Source organism: Mizuhopecten yessoensis, unplaced genomic scaffold (assembly GCF_002113885.1).
Source record: "Mizuhopecten yessoensis strain PY_sf001 unplaced genomic scaffold, ASM211388v2 scaffold7763, whole genome shotgun sequence".
In the NCBI taxonomy this organism is placed as follows: Eukaryota; Metazoa; Mollusca; class Bivalvia; order Pectinida; family Pectinidae; genus Mizuhopecten; species Mizuhopecten yessoensis.
This window is the reverse complement of record NW_018407210.1, coordinates 688,399-710,287: the sequence shown is the minus strand read 5'-3', so window position 1 is coordinate 710,287 and position 21,889 is coordinate 688,399. Positions and strand designations below refer to the sequence as shown.

The 21,889-nt window shown below is 37.0% G+C and overlaps 2 protein-coding genes across 2 annotated transcripts in view; both read right to left on the bottom strand.

Moving 5' to 3' along the window:
* LOC110454308 (CTP synthase 1-like) overlaps positions 1-11,220 on the bottom strand; it is a 35,912-nt gene extending 24,692 nt beyond the window's left edge. Inside the window, exons 1-3 of the mRNA XM_021503753.1 lie at positions 11,159-11,220; positions 5,253-5,468; positions 4,641-4,811 (exon numbers count right to left, since the gene is read on the bottom strand). Coding sequence (XP_021359428.1) covers positions 4,641-4,811; positions 5,253-5,418 — 337 coding nt within the window. The 5' untranslated portion in view covers positions 5,419-5,468; positions 11,159-11,220. The remainder of the gene's footprint in view (positions 1-4,640; positions 4,812-5,252; positions 5,469-11,158) is intronic.
* Positions 11,221-13,877: 2,657 nt separating this feature from the next.
* Positions 13,878-21,889, bottom strand: part of LOC110454302 (aldehyde dehydrogenase family 16 member A1-like) — a 23,959-nt gene continuing 15,947 nt past the window's right edge. Inside the window, exons 9-14 of the mRNA XM_021503743.1 lie at positions 21,177-21,419; positions 20,195-20,352; positions 19,480-19,647; positions 18,191-18,395; positions 17,453-17,638; positions 13,878-17,268 (exon numbers count right to left, since the gene is read on the bottom strand). Of these exons, the coding sequence (XP_021359418.1) occupies positions 16,969-17,268; positions 17,453-17,638; positions 18,191-18,395; positions 19,480-19,647; positions 20,195-20,352; positions 21,177-21,419 (1,260 nt within the window). The 3' untranslated portion in view covers positions 13,878-16,968. The remainder of the gene's footprint in view (positions 17,269-17,452; positions 17,639-18,190; positions 18,396-19,479; positions 19,648-20,194; positions 20,353-21,176; positions 21,420-21,889) is intronic.

Below are 21,889 nucleotides of genomic sequence, written 5' to 3'. Positions count from 1 at the left end.
TTTTTGTTGACCTTTGTCCATGGAAGGTCCCTGCAAAATTTCATTGAAATTGGTTCAGGGGTTTTGGAGAAGAAGTCGAAAATGTAAATTGTTTACGGACGGACGACGACGGACAAAAGGCGATCGCAATAGGTCACTTGAGACTTTGTCTCAGGTGACCTAAAAATGCGAGTATCGTGCTGTCAAGACATAATGTATAGCTTGAAACTTGAAGAAAACTAGAAATATGTCAGAATGACATGAAAGTCACCCCATCATTCTGTATGATCATTTCCGATAAATCATTGACCAAGCTACAACGGATATATTTCCCCCTGTCAATCAAAATAGTAAACAATTACCAGGTGTAAATACATGCTGTTCAGGTAGCCATGGCAACACAGGGATTTAATAGGAAAGCATGGCGCAAATATAACGTTAGCGTTGACCGACACGGGGAGATCTGCGCTGGCACTGTCACCTGGCATGGGCAGAACAGGTAATTGGAATATAACGATGTTGTTTTCACAACAATAAGTTTCAGAAAAGATTCAATCTTATATACGGATAAATCTTCTATTTTTTGTTATACAATACACTTTTCCAAGTAGTTTTCTGATCGTCTGCAAATCCGACTGAATCGGTCATCGATATCGGCAGAATGTGTTATGTACGCTTAAAGGCAGTCACTCCGACGAGGACACGCCAACAGCCGAATTCGCAAGACATGAAGAACACCAAACAATTGTGATATCAGCAATTCTCCTTCGAAAAGAAATGATCGGAATGTATTTGGCTGTTTTGAACCCCTTGATATTTAATTTTCAAACTCAAACTTTTATCATTATCGGTTCAATTCGCATGGATGTCACTTTGTAAATTCCTGATGGTTAATAGTATCACGCAACTTCGACTCTTTGCCGTACACAAACTTGCTAACTTCGCCACTTTACCCGTGTCGTTTTGACACATTCCTACGGACAAGATTGAATAGTTCAGCAAGATTTTACCCAAGAACGACATTTTAACCACAGAGTAATAAATCCGATGGAATTCTTCGCTATGTTTCCCCGATACGTGGTATTTATCAATTCACAGCGTAACGTCCTGAAAAGTTGAGCCTACTTTACTCGAGTTTATTCATCCGATTCTATAGTATTATATGAATTAAACTTGCAACTTTTCGTAATTGTTAAATTGGCAATGCAATCAGGTATTATTCAACGAAATTCAGCAGTTGTATTGCTGTTAGCATATATCAAAACATTTCCGAAAATCCTCGAAAAAATTACGAGAAATGGTCGCGACCAAGGACTGGTTTTGGATTGTTCTTGAGTATCGTGTACACCCCTTTCTTGACACTTCATTTTCCCTTAAAAAAGTGCGCACTATACGCAAATATTAACGGTAGTCGTTGGTCAGACATAAAATATCTAAATCAGTCAATAGCAATTTATGATACGACAGTTTACCCCTTCGAGAACCCCAAAGGTGCCTGATTCATACTCGGAACATCTTTAGGTTATATGTAATTCACGTGGGTAATTTGGAACGCCTTCAGGTTTTATGCTATTCCTGTTTAAAAAGGAAACCAATATCTGAGTTATCCAAGAGCATGTAATTAGCGCCTGATATGTTCCGACAGAAGCAAGATACACAACAGCCCTCCTAACAGAGGTCAAAATCTGGGACTGAAACCAAAGTTAATAGTCCCCACTGGGGTTCCCCCAGGGGTGACAAAAAAAAGCCCTATAACTCATTGATTATCCATAAATATGCACAAATCACATTGTTTGGCAAACTTAGCATGAGTTGAATGTGCATAAGGAATTTGGTTGAAACATCTTAATAGTATCTACAGCAACAAGCACTAATTGTAATGGGGGACCATAACAGATGTCCCCTAAACTGCCCCCATAGTCGCAAAGATGCATCAGAAAAGGATCGCATTGCCATAGTACACCTACAATGTACATATCAAATTGGAGTGAAATTGAGCAATTTCTAAATTGCAACCAATCAGAATCCTCTGTGTAGTTGCTATGGCAACGGAATGTATGCGATTGAATTTGCAGTCCTATAATACCCCTATATACAAATTTTCATAAAAATAACGAAATCTCTAAATTGCAACCAATCAGAAGTCTTTGTGTGGTTGCTATGGCAACGAAACCTATGCGGTTGAATTCACAGTCCCCTAATATCCCTATATACCAATTTTCATCAAAATCGAACAATATCGAAACTTCGAACAATCAGAAGCTTCTGTGTGGTTGCTATGGTAACGAAACTAATGCGGTTTTATTGGCAGTCTCCTAATATCCCTATATATACAAATTTTCATCAAAATCTAACAATATCTAAATTTTGACCAATCAGAAGCATCTGTGTGGTAGCTTTGGCAACGAAACCGATGCAGTTGAATTCTCAGTTCCCTAATATCTCTATGTACCAATTTTCATCAAAATCGAACCAAGTTTGAAGAAAATCAGTTAACATTTGTTACAGTTAATGCACAGAAACAAAACCTAGCAGATAATGACTTTTTTCATTATTCAAAGGGGCCATAACTTTGCCAAATGGGGTCCGCTGAATGTGGTCATCAAACTTGGCGGAGCCCTTAAGGCATTTAACCATGTGACCAAGTTTGAAGAAAATCGGTTAATATTTGTTGTAGTTATTGCACGGAAACGAAGTGTGACAGACAGACAGACGGACAGACCCATATTAATATCCCCCGTTTCGGTAAAAGCGGGGGATAAAAAACGAAACCTTCATATCCTTCTTACATTTTTTTCCTAGAGTAATTATATATAATGGGAATATTTCAAATTACTTTTGACAAATGAAACAGTGTCAACAACACAATAACTTGAAGAATGCTATATTGAAGCATCAGAGATAAAGAAAATAATTGAAACATCTAAGATGTAGCTTATATATATAAATATGTGTATACATACACACATTTAAATATCTCAGAATTAAAATGCTAAACTTTGATATGAGTCATACACAACTGATGGTCTGTTCAGGGTATACAACGTATACCTGATGTCATATCAACATGGGTTCAGCCAGATAGCATCTAGATAAGCGTTAATACAAGAAGCCCAGAGGGCCTGTATCGCTCACCTGGATACCTAAGCAATCATGGCAAACTATTCTCAAAATGAGATCAAGGGAATATGCCAGACCCTAAGGCCAATCCTTGTAGCATAGCTATATTAGATTTTTCATGCCCAGAAATTTTATGTATGGTTATGGGGTGGGGATCTCAACTGTTTCCAAGCTTTGACTCAGAAACTAGGTCCCTAGAGTTGTGGCCAGACCCCAGGATCGATTCTAATATCGTGACTGCATTTGTCTCTTTTTGCCAAGCATTTGTATATATAGTTTTGGGGTGGGGATCTCAACCGTTTCAAAGTTATGACCCAGGGGCCAAGTCTGCAAGGGTGGGGCAGACCCTGGGATCAATTCTAATGTCATGACTGCATTCGTCTCTTTATGCCCAACAATTGTATATATAGTTTTGGGGTGGGGATATTAACCATTTCAAAGTTATGACCCAGGGGTTAAGTCTCCAAGGGTGGGGCAGTCCCCAAGGCCAACCTGGAAGCATATGTGCAATCATCTCTTTATACTCAGCAATTGTATATATACGGTTATAGGGTGGGGCTCTCAACTGTTTCCAAGCTGTGACTAAGAAACTAGGTCCCTAGGGGTTCGGTCAGACCCCAGGGTCTATTCTGATATCATGATTGCATTCGTCTCTTTATGCCCAGCATTTGTATATATAGTTTTGGGGTGGGGATCTCAACCGTTTTAAAGTTATGGCCCAGGGACTTTGTCTCCAAGGGTGGGGCCAGACCCTAGGGACATCCTGGAAGCAAATGTGCATTCTTCTCTTTATACTCAGCAATTGTATATATGGTTATATGGTGGGGATCTCAACCATTTCCAAGTAATGCATTTTATTGGCCCCACCCAATAAATATACCTGATGTTATAGCAACATGGTCTGTTCAGGGTATACAACATATACCTGATGTCATATCAACATGGTCTGTTCAGGGTATACAACATATACCTGATGTTATAGCAACATGGTCTGTTCAGGGTATACAACGTATACCTGATGTCATATCAACATGGTCTGTTCAGGGTATACAACATATACCTGATGTCATATCAACATGGTCTGTTCAGGGTATACAACGTATACCTGATGTTATATCAACATGGTCTGTTCAGGGTATACAACATATACCTGATGTCATATCAACATGGTCTGTTCAGGGTATACAACATATACCTGATGTTATATCAACATGGGTTCAGCCAGATAGCGTCTAGACAAGCGTTAAAATAATTAAACAACTGGACAAGTGTTACAATGATTTAAAGGTTGATCCCTTGCCGTAACCTTGACCTTTAGGAATGGACCTGAGTGTGTTATGTGACATACTGTCTGGGCATGATAAAAGTATTTGTGAATTTTCACAAAGAAAAAAATTTATCCTTTAAAAGAATGTGGGCCCTGTCCTGACAAGCATTTCAATGATTTGACACTTGTCCCCAAACCCTGACTACACAGAAGACAAAGTGACTGATATATACTTCTCCTTACTTCGTAGAGCAATAATTATAGTAATCCTCACCTTGAACAGTCTTTCCTAGGTAGTCTCCCCTTCTTTCCCTGTTGATGACATGTTGGTAGATTTTTCCTGTGGTGATGTTGTTGTCACGGTGAAGTTTGATATCCATGAAGCGTTCATAATTACCGAGATCTAAATCGACCTCTCCACCGTCATCCAATACAAACACCTCTCCTGAAATAGATATCCAATAGATCATTTTCACTTTGCAACAATCCATGATGAAATATGTTTGTACAGGAATACAAATGTGATCGTTTGTAACCGTAACATCATAACGAGTATTTAAAATTACAGTTTAAGCCAAAAATAAAAATCCCCAAATTACTCACGACAATAGCTTAAAAACGATATAATGGTATAGCAATACAGCTGACCTGGACCTTATTTAATCCCCTTATCACAGAATCTATGTCTCTTGCAGTTTGGTAGTACATCATTAGACTATTTCAAATTTTAACTTCAATGGTTTTATCAGATTTTACCATATAAAATCAGACCAGAAATCCTGTGGAAAAAATGTGCATGAAAACCAAGTCTACTAGCTGCTGAAGGTACGAAATAATTAAGAAAATTAGGATTTTAAGCAAAGACTTCAATTAATATGCAAATTACCGTGTTCATAAGGTGAAAATGTGCCTGCATCAATGTTGATGTAGGGGTCAATTTTGATGGAGGTGACCCTGATGCCACAGGATTTGAGGATGACCCCGAGACTGCTGGCGATGACCCCTTTGCCGATACCACTAATGACACCTCCTGTCACTAGTATGTACTTCATGCTGCCACCTACTGCTTTTCTGATAAGACTTGCCAGTGTGATTTAGTAATCTGCAACAAAGAATGTTTGTTCTAAATGTTATATACCTATATATATTTATCACTCTGGTTGGCCCGTTGTAGTACACAGGGGTCTTAATTTGGGAATAAACTGGAGTATAAAGAGAACAAGAGGCCCAGAGGGCCTGTATCGCTCACCTGGATATCTAAGCAATCATGGCAAACTATTCTCCAAATGAGATCCAAGGGAATATGCCAGACCCAAAGGCCAATCCTTGTAGCATATCTGTATTAGATTTTTCATGCCCAGCAATTTTATGTATGGTTATGGGGTGGGGATCTCAACTGTTTCCAAGCTGTCACTCAGAAACTAGGTCCCTAGGGTTGTGGCCAGACCCCTGGGGTCAATTCTAATATCATGACTGCATTTGTCTCTTTTTGCCCAGCATTTGTATATATAGTTTTGGGGTGGGGATCTCAACCGTTTCAATGTTATGACCCAGGGGTTAAGTCTGCAAGGGTGGGTCAGACCCTGGAGTCAATTCTAATATCATGACTGCATTCGTCTCTTTATGCCCAACAATTGTATATATAGTTTTGGGGTGGGGATCTTAACCATTTCAAAGTTATGACCCAGGGGTTAAGTCTCCAAGGGCGGGGCAGTCCCAAAGACCATCCTGGAAGCATATGTGGATTCATCTCTTTATACTCAGCAATTGTATATATGGTTATGAGTGGGGATCTGAACTGTTTCCAAGCTGTGACTATACAAGAGGCCCAATAGGCCTAAATCGCTCACCTGGTATTAATCTCACAGTTGTAATCTTAAAAGTGGACTAAAATACAGCTACAGAATATCAGTGTTTGATTCATCAAAACCTATTAAAAGATTTAAACATATGACCTTGAATGTCGAACAAGGACATAAGATTGAACAGATTTTATAGTCTTCCAACCCAGCATGCTACTGGGAAAATATCAGTACCCTGGACCTTTTGGTTATACAGAACAAGTCATTTAAAGATTTAAACATATTTGACCCCTGTGACCTTGAATATATGTCAGTCATTCATTTGAACAAACTTGGTAGTCTTTCATCCCAGCATGTTACTGGCCAATATCATGATCCTAGGCCTCTTGGTTATTGAAAAGAAGTTGTTTGAAGATTTAAAGATATTTGACCCCTGTGACCTTGAAAGTGGTTCAAGGTTATTAATTTGAACAAACTTGGTAGCCCTTCATCCCAGCATGCTACAGGCCCAATATCATCACCCTAGGCCTTTTGGTTATTGAGAAGATGTTGTTTAAAGTAAAATATTGATGCCGGACAACGCACCACGGCATAAGCTCACTTGCCCTTTGGGCAGGTGAGCTAAAAACAAGGTCCCTAGGGGTTTGGTCAGAACCCAGGGTCTATTCTAATATCATGACTGCATTCCAATTCGTCTCTTTATGCCCAGCATTTGTATATATAGTTTTGGGGTGGGGATCTCAACCGTTTTAAAGTTATGGCCCAGGGATTATGTCTCCAAGGGTGGGGCCAGACCATAGGGCCATCCTGGAAGCAAATGTGCATTCTTCTCTTTGTATTCAGCAATTGTATATATGGTTACATGGTGGGGATCTCAACCATTTCCAAGTAATCAACTTCCCATGAATGCTTTTGATTATATACGATTAATATCCAAATACAGCCAAATCACTTGAAGCAATATAGCCAAATTGCCTCGCCCCTCAGCCCCCTGGGGGGTTAGCCCCACCATTTGTACAATTTTGAATCTCCACCACCTAGGGATGCTTCCAGTCAAATTTAGTTAAATTCCAATCAGTGGTTAAGAAGAAGAAGAAGTTGTTTAAAGAAATTGTTGACGGACGGAGGCTACGGTATGGCATAAGCTAACCTTGGTCCTTTGGACCTGGTGAGCTAAAACCCCATGGGGTCAGGCAGGTACTCGACCAATTGCAAATAACTTTTGAAGTCAAACCAGGAACCCTAGCTGTCTTGGTGAAAGGTGAGTGCACTATCCACCCATAAAAGGAAATGTATAGAAGACATACCATTTCAAATGCATTCTTTAACATTATGATACGGGCTTTCAAACGACTTCCAATTACTTATGAAAACAGCTTCAACAGATCCTGTAAACTCTGTATGGGAATGACTTTGATTGGAACATCACTAAGAATCTCATCTCTGTGGTATCAAAACTGAAACAAAACATGTCAAGAAACTTGAGATGGTGCAGAGGATCGCTGCCTGGTTTGTAATGTCAACCAACCTACAGGCGGGAACCTGGAACTTTCAGTAACATTCTGCAGAACCTGGTTCCATCAGCTCTGGAACAATGCAGGAGAGTTTTACTGCTCCATCTATAGAATATGTTCATGGTTCTATAGCATGATTTTAAAATGTACCAGCATTGTGTGTTTGAGTATCCGTATAATACTGAAAGGTTCTCATTTAATTCTGAGTATTTACTTCTGAGTGGGAGAGTGAGCTGAATAGGTTTCATTCTTGCTGTTAAAGTGGTTTATGTTATAAAGCCTGTTGATGTTGCAATGAATTTCTCTCCTTAACAGACCATGGGAATCGATTCTCTAATCATTCACAGGTATTGCCATTATCTCCCCTACTAAGATGGTCACAGTGCTGTATTGAAAGTAGTTTAAGGATGTGCAATGTTCTTTCATCTGACCGTCTACGATCACTAGCCCTCCACCAATGGGTCTGTTTTGAGCCTACGAGGGGCAGTCGCCAGATACTGGTCACAGGTCATGATCAGTGGTGTTGAAAACATTTCACCTGTACATGAGACAACTAAAAACTGACAGGTCGACAAGGGCCCACCATGTGCATGACTGTGCTCCACCCCCATGGCCTATTTTTAGTAACAGTAATAATGTCCTTAGAAACGTTTTGAATCAGTATTGCACATTTACAAATCAGTGTAATTGAGGCAGTTTTTATTTGTCTCATAAAAGGTAAAAATTTCAACTTGAATTAAGTAACCAATTTCTGTTATAAACATCATATGTGTTGATATAGCCAAAGTATGGTGTTTTTGGATGGTAAGCATGCAGAATGAAAGCCTCCACATGTGACAAACAAAACTTCCTTCCAAGAAAGAACACTGTATGACAATGTTTTAGCATGTCAAACCCTTATTTGCTGCATGCAGAGGGTTTTTTTTAAATTGAAGAGGGTTTAATTAACTTGCTTTAAAATGGCATTTTTTTAACATAAATACCACACAACAGACAGTATTTAATCAATTTACTATGAAAAATGCGGGTTTAATAATACCTCTCTTTGTTGTGCCATATTTCCTATACCAATTGTCGGATCAAGAAAATAATAACTATAATCCTAAATCCTTGATGAGACCAGAAATGACCCTTAACACCCATATATAATTAGTTCTTACTCTAAAAGACAAGTCTGTTTGATTCCAAGATCAAGACGGTACCCCCACTGCCTATTTTTAGTAACAGTGACATTAACCTTAGAATTTTTTGAATCCCTGTAGAGTGCCGTTTGCATTTCACAACGTATCTGAACGATTAGTCTATACCTAACCTTCAAAATGGGGTTGTTCATGTGGGAAATTTATTTTGAACAATTGAAATCTTCGGACTCTACAGACAAAATGTAGCAGCTTCTTCTTCTTCCTTGACAAGGATCGATATCAGACTCAAAGGTTTAAGTGCACTTAATCCTGGGAGGTGGCATTAAAAATGTTAAAAACAATTATTTTTGTTAATTTGTACTGTAAGATAAAAACAGAAAACACTTTATGGAAGGTTGAAACTAGCCAGGGCAGACCTGAAAGAGTTCAGGTTTGGCTCCTGTGCTATAGGATGATGGTAGCGAATTCCAGTTAACAATAGTTCTAGGGAAGAATTAATATTTGTACAAATTTGTGTGGGTTGATATTTGATTAATTCTGTGGGCCCCTCTGGTTCTCGTGTCGCCTGATGTTATGAATTGGGATGGATCAATAGCCACATGTCCGTTTATCATTTTATATATTAAACATCATGAGCCTGGCTTTTGTTCTTCGCTGGGCTAGGGGCTCCCAGTTAAACAAGTATATTTATCATGTTGGTGACACATCCAGGCTCTCTAGATCTATGATCATTAAATATGTATCTGGCAGCCCTATGCAATACATTTTCAATTGCTAGGACGTCGACATGGTCTGAAATAAAAGGGTCCCAGCAAGTGGCTGCATATTCTAGTGATGGTCTTTCTAGTGTGGTGAATGTCTGGGTTTTGACTTTTCTGGTGCATGATGACATGTTGCGACGCAGAAATCCCAGTGTCCTATTTTCCTTGTTGGTGATGGATTGTATGTGTTTATCCCAATTTAGGTCTGAGGTGAAAGTGACCCCTACTGCCCTAGGTATTTGCTAGAGTCTAAATTTTCCAAAACTTGATTGTGCAGGGAGTAGCTAAACTTAGTGGATGAGCTGTTGGTGAGATCAATGAATATCCCTTTTATTAATATCTGTGAGGTATGTGTTTTGTCATCATAGATTTTTGTTGTCAGCACCTCAAAACTTTCTGATACCAATTGGTATATAGTGTAAATAGTTTTATCCCTGCACAACCAAAGTCCGTTGATGGCAGGCTATTTTGCCAGCAACGTATCAAGTCGGAAGAGGATATTTAGACGTCTTTACAAGCTCAAGCTTCCGATTGACGTTTAACGACAACTATGGTGTAGGAGAACTCCATGTTTTCATATAGTATTGAGCTCTGGCCCCATCATCATTTAGACGAAAACGTCTTCAACAATAACGGCGCTCAGAGCTAAATGCAATAAATCTCCAACACGCATCATTATATATATCATGTTTAGATGAAATGTCAACTTTTTGTGTTCCTTCCAGATAAAAATAACACACATATGCAGGTCCAGTACACTCTGCCGATTGAGCTATATAGCTGTAAAGACCTATATTAGCTCTATTGACCTATCTGAAATAGGTCTTTTGAGCTATTTTAAAGTGATTTTCTTTTTTAAGGAAAACGAAACAAAGTCGCTTTTAAAAGATTGTATCATTAAGTTGATAACAAAAGACATTAAATATGGGTATTCTTTTTAAAAAATAATGATGTAAAAAAATCGGAAATTTTACATTTATGAAAAATGAAAATAAATATCTAAATGTATGCTTTTTGTAGTCAACATTACCATAAACCTTATTGTTTTATGCGACTTTGCTTTAATTTAATGAAATTTGAAATCTGAGGAAATATAGCTCAATACAGCTATAATTTATAGGTGTATATAGCTATATAGGTCTTTATAGCTATATAGCCCAATCGGCAGAGTGTACTGGACCTGATATGATTAGGTTTAGTTCCAATTTTTTTTTTTTCATTCGTTTTTAGACCTATCCTCTATTTGTTTCAGCGCCGATGTCACTTGCCATTTTATTGTTAAGGGATTCGTTGCGACATGTCAGAAATAATTATAATGAACTCTACAAAAAATTATTGAAGAAAATATTAAACACGATCAGTGCTGTAAAGAATGAAGATTTTTAACCTCCAAAAACAGCTGATCGCCACCACGTGCCCGTCCAAGATTATACATGAATTTTGAATGATAATTTCCAATCTGATACTTATTGAAGAAGAGAAAAACTAAACAAGATGATATCACTACATCTTGTGATCCTTAGAACGTTAACTACATTACTTTTTTAGGGTTTCTTTCTTGATATGATCTTACCTTTCCAGTGGGTTAGCGCGAAGTGTGCTGTTTATTCCGTGCGTGTTATTGGCGGGTATTTCATATGATACAGTCCGAGACAATCCGAACGTTGTGAAGAGTAAAAAAGAACTGAAGTTCCGGACGACTGATTCCGGAAAGTCATATTCTGAAGGATTTATTTTAACATCTCCAATGAAAAAAAAATCGATATTTGTGTCCCAAATGATTATACTAAATATAGCAAATAGCTTAACATAGTGTTGCTTGGTTACTCTTGCTGTTAAAATATTTCAAAATATGAACAGATGATTTTCAAATTCAGGTCACCTTCATTACAAAATAATTTACAAAGTAATTTAGCAGATTTAAGAGTAACTTTAAGATGGCATTTTTCACAATCAAATGGTTGCAACACTTCATGCACACTAACATAAATGTCCTACACATTTGGACAATCTCCTTATAGAACAGTATGTGAGTACTGAAATATTATTATGACCATCGCACTTTAATATCCATGAGTAAGTTAGAGCACGGAACACGCAAAAGAAAAGGGCAGTGATCTGGGGGAGCTGCTTATTTGCACATTTTAGCAAAAAGAAACTCACCTTCATAAAAGGTCCATCTATAACACTTTAAACACATAAAGAAGAGCTTTTAGTATAAAAGTATCAAGTTGGTATCATTTCTACGCTATCCGTTTTTTATAAGAAATACATTTGGCAGGGAACATGTATATGTTGCGAATATTAAAAAAAAATAAAAAAAATGGGTGACCTCTATGCTTAACTGTTCCTGTTCTGACAATTTGCCCAGTGCATTACCTTTCCAACTCAAGCGATTCTTCATGAGGCCAGCTGGTTAGCTCTTACTGGTACCCTTTCTTTCCTGGGTCTGTCAGGTTTATTAATACTGTTTCACAGTCTTGAGTAAAAAGCTTTATAGCTGATGAGAATTTATTCCCTCTGCTATCCAAAACTGTTATGTAAATGTATATATATTGTAATTTTGATTTTTTTTTAGAAAATGTCTGTAAGACATAAATGCCCCTGCTGCCATGTGAAATTAGTTTCAGTGTTCTATAAAAAGTTACAACCACTTTGATCTTGATACCCTGAAACATGCACACACAAGGTACTGCACTTAAAGTTGATAAGTTGATTTTAATATTCATATGTTTTTTTCTGTATGTTATTAGAATCCTGAAACAAAAGGATGTCAGAGGTATATCCATACTTGACCTTTATATAAAGTGTGAAAGAATAAAGTTGCTACTGTGTTTAAATTGAATCAGTTGATGATTTTCTATATATAGCAAGTGACCTTGGCCTTTACCTTGGAACCCTGAAACACAAGGATGTCAGAGGTATACCCATATTTGACCTTTGTATAAAGTTTGACAAATATCTGTTGCTAAGTGTTTACATTCAATCGGGACTGACGGGACGCGACGGACATGGGCAACACTATATGCCCCCTCCATTTTATGGCGGGGGCATAAAAATGCAGTGCATCTGTATCTATAACTTGTTTACAGTTTACAAACACTCTTCATCTGTATGTGATTAGTTATAGATGTAAAGACTTAATAAATTCTTAAAAGCAATATCAAGCAAGAACACTTATAACCTTGAAGTGTGATGGTGACCCTGCAGCACACAATTTAAAAACGGTATGTGTAACATACATGTTTTTATGCCTATGAATTTATGTTCAGAAATGCTCTGGTCTGCACCTGTTATCTTGTTCTTGGAACACTGCTAAGTGTTTTTTTATCAGTATATATATGTTGGACGGACGGAAGTATGGAAGCTGCTCCCCAAAATATTTTTGTTAGGGAGTGTAAACAAGATCGAGGCCCATATGGGCCTGCATTGCTCACCTGGTATTAATCTCACACTTGTAACCTAAAAAGTGATCTAAAATAAAGCTACAGGCAAAATATCAGTGTTTATGACTAGAAGTCATTCAAAACAACCTGTTCAAATATTAAATCATATGGCCCCTGTGACCTTGATTTACGAACAAGGTCATCATGTTGAACAAACTTTCAACTTTCAGCATTCAACTTGCCAAATATCACCACCCTAGATCTTTTGTTTAATGAGATAACTAGGTGATTTTACATATCTGACCAAATGTGACCTTGAAAGTGGGTCAAGGTCACTCAAATGACTTGATAGCCCTTCATCCAAATATCAACATTGTGGGCCTCATGGTTATTCTTCAGAAGTTATTTAAAGATATTACACATATTTGACCCCTGTGACCTTGAATATGAGTGAAGATCATTCATCCCAGCATGCAACTGGCCAAATATTATCACCCTAGATCTTTTGGGTATTCAAAACAAGTTGTTAAAGATTTTATCATATTTGACTCAGGTGACCTTGAATATGAGTGAAGGTCATTCATCTGAACAAACTTTGTAGCAATTCCTCCCAGCATGCTACTGGCCAAATATCATCACCCTGGGCATTTTTGTTATTCAGAAGTTGTTTAAAGATTTTAACATATTTGACCCCTGTGACCTTGAATAGAAATGAAGGTCATTCATTTGAACAAATTTGGTAGCCCTTTATCCCAGCATGCTACTGGACAAATATCATCACCCTAGGCCTTTTGGCTATTAAGAAAAAGTTGTTTAAAGTAAAATATTGACGCTTGACGACGAACGCTGCACCACGGCATAAGCTCACTTGGCCTTCGAACTAAAAAAAAGATAGAACACAGCAAATATCAAAGTTACATAACTTTACTCATATTTCTAAGGATATAAACATTTACTGAATCCACTCAAAGTTCAGGATAATCACATAATTGGTTTTAATGTTCAATCTTGAATGTCTCAAAGGCATGATTCAAACTGGCATTCCAGATTGCTTTTTTCTTATCATTATTAGTGTCTTTGTCTTTTTTTTTTAAATGTTTAGATAATTCTCATTAAAACAACCTAGTTTCTTTTCTGGACCAAACATGTATCGGATACTGGATAAAGTAAACAGCTGCTGCTACAATTATTCTATAATGTCAAACTGAAACCTAATTTTTCTCCCGAGTTTTGCCCAAAATAACTCCTTAACATATCAACATGACTATCATGAAATTACAAGTTTGAATTACAGCTATTAAATGTTATTTAAAACATTTTGATCAATTTACAAAATGATACAAAATAATTGTCTTTATTCATAATGCATATATAGCACATTCTACAAACCACTTATGTACAAATAACAGGCATAGACCCAGGATATGTAGGAACAGTGTAAACAGGGTCAGACTTTGTGGACTGATACAGCTGGTGAAATTTGACCTTCAAGGCCTTCTTCCAAGCTTTAAACTGAAAGTAATAGTTAAAAGTAGACACCCGTATATACATTATCGGTAACATTATCAAGTGAATGTAATATATAGGGAACCTCTAAGATAAATAATTATTACTACACATGAAAGATTATTTCAACAATTTAAATTGTCGGAATACAATTTTAATACTAAAAAGAATACAATAAAAAGATTCAGGATGGATTACAGTGCAAATAACACAAAAAGAAACAATAAAACCTGCTAAAATTTTAATACATAAGAAAACTTAACTTTAGTGTAATACTTAAAGATGGGACATTGTAAGATACAATTTATGTGTGGTAGGGTCATAACATTACCCCGAAATTAATTTTCAGATAAACTTATTAAAGGCCGTTCATAAATTATGTCTTGCTCTGGTATTTTATTTTTCAGTAAACAAATATTCCTTAGATTTATGGACACTTTTTAAGCAGATAACAATTTGTTGATTGACATCCAGTACATTATACTGAATCATTCCTGTGATATCACAGCATACAAGATGCATTACATGGACGGGGAGACAACACAGCCCATACCATAATACCCGTCGTCCAAGTCGGGCGTATAACAATACACTTAGTGTACTAGCACTTAAAACCAGGAAGTAATAGTCCAACGAGTCCTGTATCACTCATCTATTGATCATTATTATCTTCACCCTTTCACACTACACGCCATAATGAACTCATCCAGATCAATGCGTGTTTGAGTTTATTAAAGTTACATAGGGTTGAAAGGGTTAACTGGACAAGAAAGTGTTTCTGCTGATATAAGATAGCACATTTCTTCTTGATCCAAACAATTGCAATAACAATATTTGGTCAGGGCAATGACAAAGGTTAGCTGGATTTTGAGGATTGTCTCTGAGACGGGCAATGAGAAAACAGGGTAGATATCTAGGATTATCAATCAACTCGAAAAATAACATTTATTCAAAATCCTGTATGCACCAAATTTGCATCATACTTCATGTGTATTGCTAAATCTGATAAAGTTTTAAAAAACATTGTTCAACTTATTAAAGTTTTGATCATTTTATGACATACCAGGTATGCATGACTCTTAACCACTAGAAGTACTTTGTCTATATCACTAGAAGTACTTTGTCTATATCACATGGACAGAACGTTATAAAGTAAGAGATATATTGTACCTAATTACTCTTAGAAAATAAGAACAAACAAATCTTTTATTTTGTGCGTGGAAAAAACCCTCGAGTATTCCTGCTGGAAAAAACCCTCGAGTATTCCTGCTGGAAAAAACCCTCGAGCATTCCTGCTGGAAAAAACCCTCGAGTATTCCTGTTAACAAAGGATGACTAGCATTCAATCTGTATACATGTATGTAAAGTACATAAAACATAAAGTGAAGGTTTATAGATTATATATACTTGAGATTCTGTCTAACATCTTTTAAAGTGATTGATTAAATAGGTTCTTACTTGAGTATATAAAATAAACATGTTTCAAAGCAATATGAAGGCAACAACTTTGAAAATGCATTCATGTTATCAAGAAATAATGATGTACAGAACAAAGTGAATATTAAGGATAGCTGGTTTGGATATCACTTACATTTCTTTTAAGGAAACAAAGCCCTGCATATTGGTGATCTTTGACCATATCTTTACCAGAGTTAACAGATAAGCACACATTTTCATGGATATGAAAACTGTGTCAATGTTTGTTTCAAAATCTGGCAGCCACACCGAAAATCAGATGGTGCAACAATTCTAATGCTTCATTTTCTATTTCTTTTGACACTTGACCTTCACACTATGACTCACCATAAGCTTGACCTTGACACTATGACTCACCATCAGCTTTACCTTGCCCATATACACCGTACCATGCCTTTTCTACTGATTGTTTAGGCGTTTAAGTTATGTGTCCTTATAAGGTCATATACAATATAAAGACAAAGGGTTAGTCCCAGAACACACAATGGATTGGAACATCTGATGACTGTTGCTACGGGGCAACCTTTTAACACTTTAACACATAAGTTCATTTTTAACACTTTAACACATAAGTTCATTAAAGTTATCTGGTATCATTGTTCTTTAATACCAGTATTTCAGCATACCTCTTTTAAGGTTTTATAACAAAGCAATGACATGAGCTGATCCATGTGACTGTTTAAGGTACCAGCAGACCCACATATAAATCTAACCGGAGAACTTGTAGCTCTTCATCATTTGTCTCGTCTTTTTCTATATTAACATCAATGAACAATCACATTTTTTTATTTTGCTTTTGCACCAAACTGCAATTAGTTTTAAGGCAGACATACATATATCTACACAAGTGATGTTGCAATGAGGTACTCTTCAGAACACAAAATACAAAGTTTTTTAGTCATGCATATTTTCTCTACACAATTATCTTTCGTATTAATAAGACTAGCACTTTGGATGAATATAAGAACCGTTTTTCCTCTCTATCTCTGTTTTCTTCACACACATCTCGTCCACTCTAGTTAGCGAACGTGTCACCCATTGGAATCCAGATGTTCTTACACTGCACAGAATGGTATAGGAACTCTTCACCCTCTCCTTGTTCAGAGTCCTTCCAGTCCCGGTCTAGCCCATAATTCACCCACGTCCTCTTTACATTCTCGGCTGATGTGTATTCTACGAACGCTGCCCCTTCGGCACTGCCAAAGTACCACATGGCCTGGACATCCTGATGCTCGGTTAGGTACTTGGACAGGTGGTCTCTGTCTCCAGTCAGTATGTTCACCACACCACCAGGCAGATCTGATGTGTCAAATACCTGAAAAGTAACAAGGGTTCATATCTAAATGAACATCTGCCTGAAAAACAGAAGCTGGAATATAAAACTAATAGGATATATATAGGATAGGTTTGACTTGATTTATTATTACTTAATAATTTTGCCTTGTCCTGAAAAATGAAATAGATATTAAGTATATTTAGTAGATTATTAGTCTAAGTACCTGGTAGAGATCGAGGGCAGAAATGGGATACTTCTGACTGGGGATGATGATGATTGTGTTACCCCTGACAACAGCAGGGGCAAATAAGGACACAAAACCAAGCAGAGGGTAGTCTTCTGGACAGGCGATCCCAATCACACCCACAGGTTCATGCACCTTTACTGTAGCACCATAAAGGGTTGTCTCCTGTTCAAGGTTAAAAGCAATCATGTATTAGTCAATCTTCTGTAGGTTGATTCAAATGATAAACAAAGCATGTAACTATTATGCTTCATCAGCTGTACAGAAAGATTACAGCCATAAGAATTTCAAAGGAGTGGTACGATAAATATTGAGTTTAGCCCCAATAGCCATTTTTCCGACATTGAAGACAGTTATCACACATATCTTGTTATTTGTTACTGTAAACATAATATTTGTTATGAAACCTGATCCAACTTTTGAATAGATGCATCACTTACAAATTCATATTAATTTCCATCATTAAAATTTAGATGCCACCATACATTGATTTATTATTTACTTCAATAAGAACAGGCAGTTGGTAATCTTAAATTCTGAAACACATATTCATTCTTATGAAACAAACCATTATTGAAAAACTTTGAAATATTCAAACATAAAACAATGAACTATTCAATTACAAAATAATGACAATCTGATTAAGTTTGTATACACCAAATCTGCCACAAGTCAAGAACAAATCACTGATAGATACATGTAGTAAAGGATACGTACCTGTACTGTTCCGCCATACTTATCACAGTAGGCGCCCCAGTGGAACAGACGTTTCACAGACAGGTCAACTTCATTGCGACAGTCGTCCATGGTACGTCCGGTCATCTGGTTGATCCTTGTAGCCACCTCATCCCTCCTCAGCTCCAGGTTCTCCGCCATAAAGTAGGTAATCTGTGCTCTGTTGTGTGCTGCCCTCTTACCCCAACTGGAAACAAAATTAGAAATTCAATATATTTATGATCTGTGTCTTTTAGTATCGCAGAATCTATTATTTACAAAAGCAATTCAACTAGAGAACAGGTAGTCTATATTTGGATTTTACTTTCATGAAGCAAAACTTTTATTTTGCTTTTGAAGCCTCAGACATATTTGAGATATACATATGTGTTACTTAACCCAGAAAATATATGTGTTACCCAACCTAAGAATATATTTATTACTTAAACCAAGAAATGTATGAATTATTTAAACCAAGAAATGTATGAATTACTTAACCCAAGAAATGTATGAATTACTTAAACCAAGAAATGTATGAATTACTTAAACCAAGAAATGTATGAATTACTTAAATCAAGAAATGTATGTATTACTTAGCCCGAGAAATGTATGAATTACTTAACCCAGGAAATGTAAGAACTACTTAACCCAGGAAATGTATGAATTACTTAAACCAAGAAATGTATGAATTACTTAAACCAAGAAATGTATGAATTACTTAAACCAAGAAATGTGTGACTTAAGCCAAGAAATGTATGTATTACATAACCCAGGAAATGTATGAATTACTTAACCCAGGATGTATATGAATCACTTAAACCAAGAAATGTATGAATTATTTAAACCAAGAAATGTATGAATTACTTAAACCAAGAAATGTATGTATTACATAACCCATGAATTGTATGTATTATTTAACCAAGGAACTGTGTGTTTTACCTAACTCTGGAAATGCATGCATCACTATACAAACCCAATAAATCTCTATATTACTATACAAACCCAATAAATCTCTATATTACTATACAAACCCAATAAATCTCTATATTACTATAGAAACCCAGGGAATCTCTATATTACTATACAAACCCAATAAATCTCTATATTACTATACAAACCCAGGAAATCTCTATATTACTATACAAACCCAATAAATCCCTATATTACTATACAAACCCAATAAATCTCTACATTACTATACAAACCCAATAAATCTCTATATTACTATACACACCCAATAAATCTCTATATTACTATACAAACCCAATAAATCTCTATATTACTATACAAACCCAGGGAATGCTGCATGAGCTGCCTCCACCGCGTTTCTCACATCCTTCCTGTTACCCTCTCCAACATGACCTACAACCTTTCCATCAGAACCAATCACTGGCCTTGAATACGGAGCATCAGGTCGTTTCTGTGCACCACCATAGTACATCTTGTATGTCCGATCTATTCTGTAATCAATGCCGACATTTTAAATATCAATAGATACTGCACTTTTGATTGTATTGTACAGTGCCAGTAGCAGTGGTTAGTCAGTACTATGGACCCGTTAATGATTTCTCCCACTGAATAACCCCACACTTACCATTGACGTCCATTATTTATACAGCTTTACTAATAAGGTGCTGCAATTTTCAGAGATCTGTTCTGAATTTGTGCTTTCTTTTTTAAACTATAATAGACTTTAATGTAATGTTTTTGTACAGATATTAAATCAAAGCAAAAGACATATATCATGAACATTAAACATATGCTTCACAGACAGTTTTAACAGCATGCTTCTGAGTTATCTGTAAATGTAACTATTCCAAACCTTATTCTCCTATGGATTCAATGTAAATCTAAAATTCCCAAGCTGCATTTACTCTAAATATTTCGTATGCTACTTCAATAGACATGAAAAATGCAAAGCTCCTATCAGAACACCGCATGCTTTATATGTGACAGTCTTATCTTCATGTTAATTGTTTTGTTTAAGTATCCAACAACAGTACTAACCCTGGTACGTTGGCCCCATCCACTTTGATATTAGACTGCTGGCCCTCTCCTATGGTAGGTCGCTGGGCCACAGTCAGGCCAAACTTTTTAATATCAAGGCTGATTTTTGGAGGGCGTGGTCTATCTTCCCAGGAGGGTCGAGCATATTCATACAGACCCTACAGAAAAGGAAACATTTGCTATTACTGCTTGTAGTAGGCAGTAAAATTAAAGGTGTACATATTCCTAATTTATTTTTCTTTGTTCTCTTTATACACAATATATTTAAATTTAACAAGATTTAAAAAAATATTTTCTGTCAAAAAAACGTACAGGTCAGATCATTTCTTTAATACTTTTCCCAAAATATGAAGCCATACCCACTGGAAATGCATGACAGTTCATTGCATAGCAACAGTGCACAAACAACAGGCTATGACAAACTGCTTCATTAAAGGTCTTTCTTTTACACGGTCACTGAAGCACTGAGGACGTAATGAGTTCCTTATTAAGAGGAGGAAAGGAAACAGCTTTATGGTGGTATATTTCTGCCATCAAGTTGTCAACTTACGACTGAATGATGTAGACATAATCCCTTATTTATGTCGACAACACAAAAGAAGATGTCAACATGAACTCTTGAAGAATATGTCCACTTGCTATTTACTTTTCGATATAATGAATTTAAAATAATGATCTACTAAGTCGGAAACTCGGCTTTATCTAGTGTTTGTGCTGGGGTGATACATCAACTTGTCAGTTAATTATGTCGACTAAAAGATGTCGACATCTGATCTGAAAACTGGACGAAAGAGTCCTGAATTAAGAGCTGATGCCTGCTAAGAACACACATGCTGGGGTTTCAGGACGGTTTCTTCCAGTTTCTAGACCAAATGTTGACATCTTTCAGTTCAATGTCGACATAAATAACTGACAAGTTGGTGTCACATCAAAGCACAATACCTTGTGTAAAATTACATCTAATAAACTGTTTAAAAGTTACCTCCTTGCCACCGTCGCGTCCATAACCACTTTGTCTATAGCCCCCAAACCCAGCAGCAGCATCAAACAGGTTGTGGCCATTGATCCAGATAGTGCCGGCCTTGATACTAAGTGCCACCTCCATGGCAAGTGATATATTCTCTGTCCACACACTGCCTGCCAAACCGTAGATTGTGTTGTTGGCCAGGTTAATGGCCTCCTTGGTTGTCCTGAATGGAAGCACCACCAGTACAGGCCCGAAGATCTGACAAATAAACACTCAACTGTAGACACAATAAAGAAATACATGCATAATGATATATTACAAAGCTATTCATCCTTACCTCTACAACCTCTACACCCTCTACACCTATACACCTCACCTCTACACCTCACCTCTACACCTCTACAACCTCTACACCCTTTACACCTATACACCTCTACACCTAACCTCTACACCTCACCTCTACACCTCTACACCTCACCTCTACACCCTCTACACCTCTACACCTCACCTCTACACCCTCTACACCCTCTATACCTCTACACCCTCTACACCTCACCTCTACACCTCACCTCTACACCCTCTACACCTCACCTCTACACCTCACCTCCACCTCACCTCTACACCTCACCTCTACACCTCACCTCTACACCCTCTACACCTCTACACCCTCTACACCTCTACACCTCTACACCTCACCTCTACACCTCACCTCTACACCTCTACACCTC